Source organism: Erpetoichthys calabaricus, chromosome 4 (genome assembly GCF_900747795.2).
Source record: "Erpetoichthys calabaricus chromosome 4, fErpCal1.3, whole genome shotgun sequence".
Classification (NCBI taxonomy): domain Eukaryota; kingdom Metazoa; phylum Chordata; class Cladistia; order Polypteriformes; family Polypteridae; genus Erpetoichthys; species Erpetoichthys calabaricus.
In genome coordinates this window covers 2,770,369-2,782,694 of record NC_041397.2, presented here as the reverse complement: position 1 = coordinate 2,782,694, position 12,326 = coordinate 2,770,369, and the positions used below count along the sequence as shown (strand labels likewise).

The following is a 12,326-nucleotide window of genomic DNA, read 5'->3' as shown; positions in this document are numbered from 1 at the left end:
CATCTCTCCTAAACACCTCCATGCTTCCACAGGTATGTCATCTGGACCAACTGCCTTTCCATTCTTCATCCTCTTCATCGCTGTCCTTACTTCCTCCTTGATAATCCGTTGCACTTCCTGATTCACTATCTCCACATCATCTAACCTCTTCTCTCTCTCGTTCTCTTCATTCAGCAGCCTCTCAAAGTCCTCTTTCCATCTGCTCAACACACTCTCCTCACTTGTGAGTACATTTCTATCTTTATCCTTTATCACCCTGACCTGCTGCACATTTTTCCCAGCTCCGGCCCCCTCTCTCTGTAGCCCACTGGTCCTTTTCTCCCTCCTTAGTGTCCAACCTCTCATACAACTCATCATACGCCTTTTCTTTAGCCTTCGCCACTCTCTCTTCACCTTGCACCTTATCTCCTTGTACTTTTGTCTACTTTCTGCATCTCTCTGACTATCCCACTTCTTCTTTGCCATCCTCTTCCTCTGTATACTCTCCTGTATTTTCTCAATCCATCACCAGGTTTCCTTTTCCTCCTTCCTCTTTCCAGATGTCATGCCAAGCACTCTTCTTGCTGTCCCCCTTACTACATCTGCTGTAGTTTCCCAGCTGTCTGGTGACTCTTCACTACCACCCAGTGCCTGTCTCACCTCCTCCCTAAACTCAACCTTGTAGTCTTCCTTTTTCAACTTCCACCATTTGATCCTTGGCTCTGCCCTCACTCTCCTCCTCTTCTTGATCTCCAACGGCATCGTACAGACCACCATCCTATTCTGCTTAACTACACTTTCCCCTGCCACCACTTTGCAGTCTTCAATCTCCTTCAGATTGACTCTTCTGCATAGGATGTCATCTACCTGTGTGCATCTTCTTCCACTCTTGTATGTCACACTATGTTCCTCTCTCTTCTTAAAATACATTTTCACCACAGCCATGTCCATCCTTTGGGCAAAATCCACTATCCTCTGACCTTCTTCATTCCTCTCCTTGACATTATACCTACCCATCACCTCCTCGTCTCCTCTGTTCCCTTCACCAATATGTCCATTGAAATCCACTCCAATCACCACTTTCTGTCCCTTGGGTACACTGTTCATCACTTCATCCAACTCACTCCAGAAATAAATCTTCTCTCTCATCCATTGAACACCCAACTTGTGGGGCATATGCACTAACAACATTCATCATCACACCTCCAATTTCCAGCTTCATAATCCTCACTCTGTCTCACACTCTTTTCACCTCCAGGACACTCTTGACATGCTGTTCCTTCAGAATATCTCCTACCCCATTTCTCCTCTCATCCACACCACGATAGAACAATTTGAATCCTCCAGCGATCCACTTGGCTTTACTCCCCTTCCATTTAGTCTCTTGTTCGCACAATACATCAACCTTCCTTCTCTCCGCCATATCGGCTAACTCTCTCCCCTTACCAGTCATACTGCCAACATTCAAAGTTCATACCCTCAGTTCCACTCTCTTTACCTTCCTCCTCTCCTCCTGCCTACAGACACGTCTCCCCCTCTTCTTCGGCCAACAGTAGCCCAATTTCCGCCAGCTCCCTGTTGGCTAACAGTACTGGTGGCGGCCGTTGTTAACCCGGGGCTCGACCGATCCAGTATGGAAATTTGTATTGTTGTCCGCATATTGATTTGGCAAAATTTTACACCAGATGCCCTTCCTGACGTAATCCTCCCCATTTATCCGGGCTTGGGACCGACATGAAGAAACACACTGGTCTGTGCATCCCCTGTGGCTGTGTTACGTGATTTTTTGAAAAACAAATTTTTTCCCCTGTGGGAACAGAAAAGGGATCTTGAGTTGATTTCTGTTCAAACAAACATTCTGAAAGTGACCAATAAATGTGTATCGTTAGCCGGTATGCTGCAGGCGATGCGTCGCTGTTGGTCAGCTTTGAATCGAAGTAAAAGAAACAGTCCGGCCAGTCGAGTGATCGTCGACAGACAGAGCGAAAGACAGAGCCGATGCTTTCATTTATGGCTCAAAGTGTTCGGCCAATAGATTAGTTGAGTCTGTGCTACGCAGCCGTCAGTAATAATAATAATAATAATATATTTTATTTATATAGCGCCTTTCCCATGCTCAAGGCACTTACAGAATATAATAAAGAACAGCAGCGTATACAGTATATAGCATTGTACAAACCAGATAAATAAATAAAGAAGATTAAGACAGTGAATTCTGAAAAATAAAAGAAACAGACAACATAATTGATGGTCTCACACACACACACACACACACACACACACACACACACAGGTTACATGAGCATCTTGACAGAGAAGTAAACTGAGAGAAGGGTAATAAAGTCAAGTAGAGCTAAAAGACAAACTGAACAGATGAGTTTTTAAAAGAATTCATGGAGTCAGCTGACCTGATTAATTTCAGTAGGTCACTCCAGAGTCTGGGCGCTATACAGCTGAAGGTCCTGCTGTCACCCATGGAGTGTTGTAGATTAGTGAGGGGCACAACAAGATTACCAGAATCAGAGGACCTTAGTGGGTGGACAGGCACATAGTGATGGAGAAGGTCACTGATGTAGTTTGGTGTGATGTTATTTAACACTTTGTAGGTTATTAGTAGGATTTGATATTTGATTCTGTAGGACACAGGGAGCCAGTGAAGACGGAGCAGGATGGTGTGATGTGCTCGCTGCTGCTGGTCCAAGTCAGGACTCTTACAGCTGAGTTTTGAATAAGCTGGAGCTGTGATAGAACATTAGAAGGGGCACTGGCCAGTAGGGAATTACAATAATCAATGCGGGATGTGATAAAAGCAGAGACAAGTTTCTCAGCATTAGAGAAGGAGAGGAAGGAGCGAACACGGGATATGTTACGGAGGTGAAAGTAAGAAAGTTTCTTAATGTGATTTATGTGGGCGGAATAAGAGAGGGAGGAATCAAAAATGACACCAAGATTTTTTACAGTAGAGGCAGGTCTGATGAGATCGCCGCCAAGATGGACTGGGAAGGAGCTCATTTTATTAAGTTGCATTTTAGTCCCAATTTGCAGGAGTTCAGTTTTATTGTAATTTAATTTTCTGCTCCATCCAGGTTTTAATTTCACTAAGGCAGGTTATGAGCTGAGAAAGCTCTGATGAAGTTCCACTTTTAACATTGAAGTAGAGTTGAGTATCATCTGCATAAAAATGATAACCCAGTCCATAGCTACAAATAATATGGCCAAGGAGAAGCATGTAAATACAGAAAAGCAGAGGACCGAGGACAGAGCCCTGAGGAGCTCCTTGTGTGACTGGCGCTGAGCTGGATCTGCTGTTGCCAAGACTAACAAACTCTTGCCTATCAGTCAGGTAGGACTTGAACCACTGGAGGGCAGTGCCAGAGATACCCAGCATGTTCTCCATTCTGGACAGTAGGATGTCATATCTGACCTGAGTGTCAAATGCTGCACTGAGGTCTAACAGAATTAATATGCTGGTCTGTCCAGAGTCTGCTGCCATAACAAATCATTGGTTACCCGTAGCAGAGCAGTTTCACAGCTGTGCTGCGCCCTGACACCAGACAAAGGGTAACATCAAATTATTAGAAGTTAAGTAATTGGTGAGTTGGGAAGCTACAACACGCTCAAGAACTTTTGACAGGAAAGGTAAGTGGGAAATAGGCCAGAAATTGTTAAGATTGTCAGCATCAAGACCAGACTTTTTTAACATTGGGTTTACAGAAGCAATTTTAAAAGTGAGCGGCACAGAGCCAGCATCAAGGGATGAGTTTATTATTGTTGTAACAGTCGGGATTATGGCATGAAGGCAGGATTTAAGTAGTGTGGTGGGGATGGGGTCCAGTACACAAGTGGCCGGCCTCATCTTACAAAGCAGGTTATTAACAAACGCAGAGGTGACTGGTGAGAACTTAGAGAAGGAGCTGGATGGAGTGGGAAAACAGGGAGAGATATAAACAGATGATGTATTTATGTTAGTTGAATTATTTAGATGATTAATTTTGTTACGGAAAAAGTGGAGGAATTCCTCACAGACTTCAGTAGAAGTAACTTCAGTAATCAAGTAGGTGAGCTGCGCAGGCGTGTGACCTAACAGTGACGTTCAGTGTACCAAAAACGAGGAACATTAGCCAATCATCTGTAAAAGCTGCGCAGATTCTAGACTAGCGAGAACGTGCCGTGAGCGACGAGTGTTGGTTCTGTTGGTTAGGTCTGATCTGTTGCTTAGGTTTGAGTTTCAGCGGACTTGGGTGTCATGGCGTCGCCGAAGGAGCGCGATAAAGAACCGGCGTAATTCTCAACTTCATTTAGCAGCTTATGTTACAGGAATGGAAAAGAAGAGGTTTAACATCAATTTGGAAGATTCTATATTTAATAAAGAGCCGACACCGGTATTTGTCTTTTTGTGGTTTGTATAATCAATCATATTGTTAGTGACTATTGTCAGGAACGGTCGTCTCACGTTCAGTTTTGATTTGTTTAAGTGTGGATGAAATCTGAATGTAATTTGTAACCTAATTTATGTATCGTATGACCGCGCCACAGCGCTGATGTCATTGCGGGATTACTGTTCTATAGGTTCCCGTCGTTGGTTGTAAATTAAACACCGTGTTATACGAGTAACGAGATGCTTTGGCGGAGTGGTGGCACTGAGGCTAGTAATCTGCACTGGCAATTGGAAGGCTGCCGGTTCGAATCCCGTAAATGCCAGTAGGGACTCTGCTCTGTTGGGCCTTTGAGCAAGGCCGTTAACCTGCAATTGCTGAGCGCTTTGAGTAATAAGAAAAGCGCTATAAAAATGCAAAGAATTATTATTAATTAAACTGGACTTTAACTTCTCTTATTATCGCTTAAAGCTCGTTACTGTAATTTATTGAGGAAAACTTCAAGGTCTTAAGCTGGCAGTGCAGCGACTTCATGTGGATGTTGAGTAACGTGTCAAACTAACACACAGGCTCACATGTACATTTAACACCGTATGTCCTGTTTTGTAAACGTGTAACATTCTTAACCGGTAATCTTTCTTTATGCCGGTGTTCTGACATTTCAGCATACCTATCAGAATGGCATAATGTGGGCTAATGCGCACGCGCAGAACGTTAACACGTTATTTGCGCATGCGCTAAACTTTGTTTCGCTCGTCTATCATTTCAGGATACCACCGACTAAAGGTAATAGCGCATTATTAGTAACATTTTTACTGTCCATTTGTTATATAGCTACAGTTTGAGAGCAGTCCACTCATACAAAATGTAGTTGTACTTTTTGAAAGTGAAGTTTTATTATAGTTTTGTGAAGTTGTTTCTTGCGATTTGAGCAAGATACTTCATGCACGTTGCGCGTCTGCTCCAAACAGTTAATAAAACTTGGATTTTTTTTGTTCATAACTGAGTTTTTTTTATATTTTGTTATAGATCTTGAAAATATACTGACTGACAGTATCTAACTGCTGTTAGGTAGTTCTACATAAAATATAAGTTTACCTAAGACAAATTTGGGCTGTAGGAGTAAATGTAGGAACATCACACCACTTCTAACAGGACAGGTATGCTATTCTGACCGTGTAAATGTAGCCATCAGAACGTTATACCTCTTCTAAAACAACAAGTAGGTTTGTTATTTTGATAAGGTATCTTGAACTGATAGATATAGCTATCAGTTTGCACTACCAGTATGCTGTTCTGGCAAAGTATGCTGAAATGTCAGAACACCTGTGCATTCGTCTTCATCTTCATCATTATTCGTCTTCCTCCTGCGTTGCTCACAGTTTAATGCTAACTACTGAAAGAATGAAAAGGTGATCACCTCCGAATGAATTCAACGAATAGACGAATCGGTAACAAGGCAGGTAAGCCAGCCTGCCCGGCGCTTGTTGTTAATAGCTGGGCTTTCATCCAAAGTGACTTCCACATCAGCATGGTGGGAGATAACAAGTTGGAGGACAGAGAGTGTATGGGTGTGGGTGGGTCTTGCTTCATTAGGTGTTGGGGTACTTCACACCACAATTCACACTTTTATTTTTTTGTTTAGCTTATATGAAATCAAATAAATCAAGGTCTCGGCATGGGCAGGAATTCAGTACTTTATACTTCATTTGCAGAATTTTATTTTATCATCTTCTCCTGTGTTTGTCAGTAGAGTTTTGTCTCAAGGGTCTCGTGTTTTTTCTCTCACATCCCCCAGTGCACTCACCACACATGACCTGTTAGGTGATGAAGTGGTGAGAGAGACAGTCGCGGGATGTTTAGGGGGTCCAGAATGACCAGACCGTGGTGGGCAGTTTAGCCAGGACATCGGGATACACCCTGCTCTTGACTTAGGATGCCCAGGGGTCTTTTATGACCACAGAGAGTCAGTTCCTCAGTTTTACATCTTCATCCAAAGGATGGCACCATTTTTACAGCACAGTGTCCCCCCACGTCACTGCACTGGGGCTGTGGGGTCCAAAGGGTTCCCGCCCCCTGCTGGCCTCACCAGCACATTTTCCAGTAGCCACCCAAGCTTTTCCCAGTTGCTCTCCCCTCCCAAGTACTGGCCGGACCCGAACACGCTTTGCGTCAGGTGGGTGACCTGTTCTGAAGTGCAGGTGGTATGGCTGCTGGATTAAAATGGCAGCTTTGGTCACTAAATAGAATTTCCCAGGTGCAGAGTATTTTAGTCCTCAGACCAAAATTTCACTGACTAAACCCACGGCAAGGAACAACTTTGTGTTGAGGCACTAAATAAAGCCCCCCAAGAGGGAAAATGTTCAGCCCGTCACCTTCCCCTGTAGCAGTCTGTGCAGAGAACGTGTGGCTGTGCGTAGCAGACAGGCACACCTTTGGCTTTATCTGTTTGACTTGTTTCTCCATACCCTGCAAGCTTTTATTTTTATTTATATCTATTATTTTTTTCTTGTAAAAGGAATTTTTTTTCTTCGTATTAAGCAATTGGAGCTAAATATTTTGTATGAAGATGTGTTTTATATGAATAAATGATGTTGTTGTCCTTATTCTGTTAGCCAGGATGATAAACCTGAACTTGATAAGGCCGAGTTTTGTTCAGGATGTCGTTATTGTCTGCAGACTGAAACCTAATTTCATTTTTATTCTATTTGCATTTCTCACGCAGGTGAAGCCATTGTTCAAATTCTCCGTGGACAGCGATGCTAAAGCTACACAACCAAAGCCCGATTCGGATTCTCACCCCCTCTCCTATAGCGAGTTCATCATTAAACAGAAGGCCTCCTCCTCTTCAAGTAAAACTGACTGGGTGTCCCCAAAAAAAGAGGCCAAGAGCAGAGACACAAACCACCCGCTCTGCACGTCAAAATCTGAACCCGAAGAGGAAACCAAACGTCCAAAGAACGACGTCTCCGCTGGCATCGAGAAACCCGCAGGGGCTTTGTTGGAAAACCAGGGGTCAAACTGGGAAGAAGAGCAGCTGGTGGGAAATTTACAAACGGGAAGCACGGACACGCAGAATGAAGGCGTCCCCTCCGCCGTTTGTGCCCCTAAACCACCTGGGAGTGGAAACAGCATCATCGTCAGTCTGAGACAGGTAAGGGGTGGTGTGGGAGAGAGCGGCACGGGACACTTCAGGGGTGATGAGATCTCCATGTTTGAACTTGTGATGCATTCGCTTCTATTCATTTTTTGCATTTTAAACCCCTGTTTCCAAAAAAGTTGGGACACTTTGTAAAGTATAAATAAAAACGATACAATGATTTGCAAATCGTGTAAACAAGGGGAGTCCAACTCTGGTCCTGGTGGGCCGCAGTGGCTGCAGGTTCTCATTCTAACCATCTTCTTAATTTGTGAGCCGTTTCTGCTGCGGATTCTCTTGTTTTTCCATCATTTTAATTGACGTGACTCAGACCCCCTTAGTTCACAGGTGTCCAGCTTCGGTCCTGGTGGGCTGCAGTGGATGAAGGATTTCATTCTAACCATCTTTTTAATTAGTAATGTTTTTGTTGTGGATTCACTTGTTTTGCCTCAGTTTTAATTGACGTGACTCAAACCCCCTTAGTTCACAGGTGTCCAACTCTGGTCTTGGTGGGCACAGTGGCTGCAGGTTTTCATTTTAACCATCTTTTTAATTAGTAAAGTGTTTTTGCTGCGGATTCACTTGTTTTGCCTCAGTTTTAACTGACGTGACTCAGACCCCCTTCCTTAATGAGCAGCCAAACAATAATGAGACACAAAGTAAGCCGCCACAGGACCAGCTCACCTGAAAATAAAGAAAGGTGAAGGTCTCGGTCATGTTGGTCTTCTCAGGTCAATAAAACATCTTGATGGTGGTCTTAGAAAAATATAAAACAGAAAATCAACAGTCTGCTGTGGCAGAATGAGAGCAGCAACACGTCCTGATATTCAATAACGGCTTTAATTGGCAGCAAGAATTGGCTTCTTCACTTCCCGGGTGCTCTCTGCGTGGAGTTGGCATGTTCTCCCCATGTCTGCGTGGGTTTCCTCCCACAGTCCACAGACATGCAGGTTAGGTGCATTGGCGATCCTAAATTGACCCTAGTGTGTGTGTGTGTGTGTGTGTGTGTGTGTGTGTGTGCCCTGCAGTGGGCTGGCGCCCTGCCCAGGATTTGTTTCCTGCCTTGCGCCCTGTGTTGGCTGGGATTGGCTCCAGTGGACCCCCGTGACCCTGTATTTAGGATATAGCGGGTTGGATAATGGATGGATGGATGAATTAGCTTCTCATTAAGAAACTGGTTAGAGTGAAATGGGCTGGAGTTTGATGTTCCAGTTTAGCTGGTCATCTGTTGGCTTGTTTCACGTCTCATTTCGGTCTAAACTAAAAAAAAATTACAGATTTGCTAAAAAAAAAACCAAAATGGCTGGTAGTGACTTGACTCCATAACTGAGATGGTCAGAAAACTACAAAGATTGTTGTGTTCTTTTGTGTTTTCTTCTTCATTGGAGAGATGCTGCTCTTCTTTTTAAAATCTTAACTTTCAAACACTTCAGATGTCCAATACTTGTTGCGTGGCTTATTCCTGCTTCTTTTTATTCATCCAGAGAGGCAACTCAATTTTGAAGTTTGTACGAAATGTGCCCTGGGAGTTTGGTGATATCATTCCAGATTACGTCTTGGGACAGACAACATGCGCTCTTTTCCTCAGGTTTGAAATTCACTCCTTTATTTTTTGCACTTCTAAGCCTATAAGCAAAATGCAATTTAATTTAATATTAATGCAGGCATGTCCTGGGTCTGGAGAGCTGCAGTGAATGCTGGTGTTTGTTCTAAAATGTATATAATAGACAAATGTAAAAGGTACTGTAAGAAGTTTAAAGTATATCCTCTATTATGTAAAAAAAATCCTGTGACGAGACTTTTTGGAAGATCTTTTCAAGTCCCGCTAGTCGAGACTTTGGCCGTGAGATTTTTTTCAAGTCCCGCCCTCCTCTCCACCATTTCCGGTTCACGGCCCACACCCTCTCACGGTCATCTCACGGTCCTCTCACCTCTCATTGGTGTCAATGCTTTGTCAGACACAGTTCTTGCTCTCTCAGCTCTTATAAATTTTTACGTTTTCCTCACTTTTAAGTTCTTATGATGTCCAAATCTTATTGAAGAATTTCATCCCGAAGGGTTATCAACGGAAGAAATGAGCACACGAGCACCGAGAAACGATGTAGTCAAATGAATTAACGGCAGAATTATCGATCAGTTACACGTCAAATTAGTTAAACACGTATCAGTAGACTCTGCTGAAACAGTTGGTGGTGATGGTGAGGAAGATGAAAACATCAACTTACAATGTTACGGAGAATATCTACAACCGTTAACATAGTCTGGTCTTTCACCACACGAATTACTGTAGAAAGAAGGATGTATCCAAGAAAGGTAATGAAGTTCATCTTCAGGAGATAACATTACACACCAAAGGAGATCTTGATATGCCATTCATAATAAAACGCTAACAGTTTCCTGTTAGAATACTTTTTACAAAGTCAATTAACAAATCACTGAACTAAACATTTGAAAAAGTCGGCTTATTTATTAGAGAGAAAGAAACAAAATTCTGAGACGGCAGTTAAACATCGCATTGTCACGATGAAAGTCCAAACACTGAATCACAATTCAATGCGATATTGACGAAAAAGGAATTCAAAAAATTTGTTTTTACTGAAGTTTTGCAGTAAAAGTGTAAGTTTAAAAAGTATTTGCATGTTAATTCTTAAGCAAAACAGAACAAAATCGTATTACGCAATGAATAACTTGTAACGCAACATGAAACATAATTTACTTTCAAATTAAGTTTTACTGTGGTTAATCACTCGCTGTAATGTAAAATAGTTAGTAAATTGTACATCCGCTTCCCCATACGCGAGCGGCAGAACTGCAAAGAGGGGTAGTGCGTAGTGCAGGCACGGGGGGTTAGTGAGCGAAGCCCCCTAGTCCTACATATAATAGATAAACGTAAATATGACGGATATGAAAGGCACTATATAATAGACATATGAAAGAAATTGTTTAGGCGGGCTTGAAAGGCACTATATACTGTAATAGAGAGACCGATATGTCACTTTTACCAAAGGGGGTCCGTGCTCTGCTTCAGACCATCAGCAGCAGTGGAGACAAAGCAGCCACTTCAGATGCACATTCGTTTTCAGTGCCATTCTTTCCCCCAAAAGACTCAAAAACACATTTTTTATATTAGTGCTCAAGCTTGCTTCATATTTAAGTTTCCTGATAAAAATGCACACTTTATTTCTCCTTTGGGATAATTCTGATTTGTTTCTCCGAGCGGATTGAGGTGTTTATACACAGTAAGCCAAAGAGAAGTACCACATTTGAAACATTTATTTTGCAAAAATGCTACAAGATAAAATAAATTTCATTACGACACAAGAAATAGATTTTTTTCCCACTGTGTATTAAAAATTATGTCTTCACGGTGGTGGCCATCATTAGCAATCCACTCTTTGACACGATTTGTGAACGCTTATATGGCTCGTTCGGCCATTTCAAGGGGAATAGTGGAAATTTCAGGGTGAATAGCGTCCTTGAGGGCTTCAGGGTTTTGAGGTCGGTATTGTGTATGCCTGTGACTTGAGAGAGCCCCACATGGAGCGAGATCAGGCGAACATGAAGACCACCCGACATCGCCACGCAGGAAGGTCAGCTTCCCTGGAAACATCTCCCGCAAAACATGCATGGATCTCCGCGTCATGTGAGCTGTTGCTCCAGGCATCCAGCTGTTGGGGCCACAGAAAGTTCTCTAGCATTTCAGTGTAACGTTCTGAAGTGACGGTGACCGTTGCTCCCCCCTTAGGGCCTACAATGCCAAATTCTGCAACGGCGCACCAAACTGTAACACGTGTGCTTACTGTACAGGAGTCTGTGATGAAGTCCATGATGGTTGGTTTCAGCCCGATAACTAAAGTTTGGCTTATTTACCCAACCATTCAGATGGAAATGCACCTCATCGCTGACGTTACATGACATCTCGATGAATGGTCTGCCATTGTCTACAGCTCTCCCAGTCTCTCTGTGAGTTCCTGCACTGCCGTCATTGTGTATGAATGGAAATGTAGGGCCTCGTGCAAAATCAGACGTGTTGGAAATGCCGAAGGCTGAAGCGAGCTGAACATCTAGGAGACTGCAAAATGGCTGCCCTTACAGCTTGGATGTTTTCAGGCGCTCATACAGTCCGAGGACGGCCTGGAGATTTTTTGTTCAGTGTTGCACCCATCTGTCTATTTTGAATTGCTTTCCTATTTGGGACGTCTCCATTAGGTGGAATGCTGAAGTGCGTTCGGAAGGCGTGTTGCGTAGTGATGATGGATTTGTTGTTTTTGATGAACGCTTAGACAGCGAAAGCAACGGTGCACACCGGACCAAGGCGTGTGGCCGACTAGAAACTAAAAGGGATCGCCTATCAAAGGACCACCACCCCAAGCCACTTGGCTACCTCTACCTCAAGCAATGACCTGGAGAAATGGGGCACTTCTTATCGACTCACCCTGTATGTATTATTCTGTCTATTACTTGATTAACAGTTATTTTTTTTGTATTTTTTAAATCTTTTTGCTTTAATATTTCAGTCTTCGATATCATAACTTGAATCCCAACTACATTCATGATCGTCTGAAACAACTTGGGAAGGCATTTACTCTGAGGGTGCTGCTGGTTCAAGTGGATGTGGTGAGTTTCCTCTTTGTTCCCAGTTACCAGCAAGAGTCTTAACTGGGAACGAGTTTGGATTGTTTGAGACCTGCATGCGAAGTGTTCATGAGGTGTCATTTAAAATCTTACACAGAGCAGTGCCATTCTTCATAATTGTTGTAGTCTGTGTCATATGAAGACCCCACACCTCCTAAGCAGACTGCCATGTAGTAGCTTCATAAATACGAGGGTTA

At 43.1% G+C, this 12,326-nt stretch overlaps 1 protein-coding gene across 1 annotated transcript in view; it reads left to right on the top strand.

The window, feature by feature from the left end:
* Window positions 1-4,192: 4,192 nt before the first annotated feature.
* The window catches only part of LOC114641472 (excision repair cross-complementation group 1), a 38,339-nt gene continuing 30,205 nt past the window's right edge, over window positions 4,193-12,326 (top strand). The window contains exons 1-4 of the mRNA XM_051926359.1: window positions 4,193-4,361; window positions 7,081-7,509; window positions 8,979-9,082; window positions 12,012-12,111. Of these exons, the coding sequence (XP_051782319.1) occupies window positions 4,299-4,361; window positions 7,081-7,509; window positions 8,979-9,082; window positions 12,012-12,111 (696 nt within the window). The 5' untranslated portion in view covers window positions 4,193-4,298. The remainder of the gene's footprint in view (window positions 4,362-7,080; window positions 7,510-8,978; window positions 9,083-12,011; window positions 12,112-12,326) is intronic.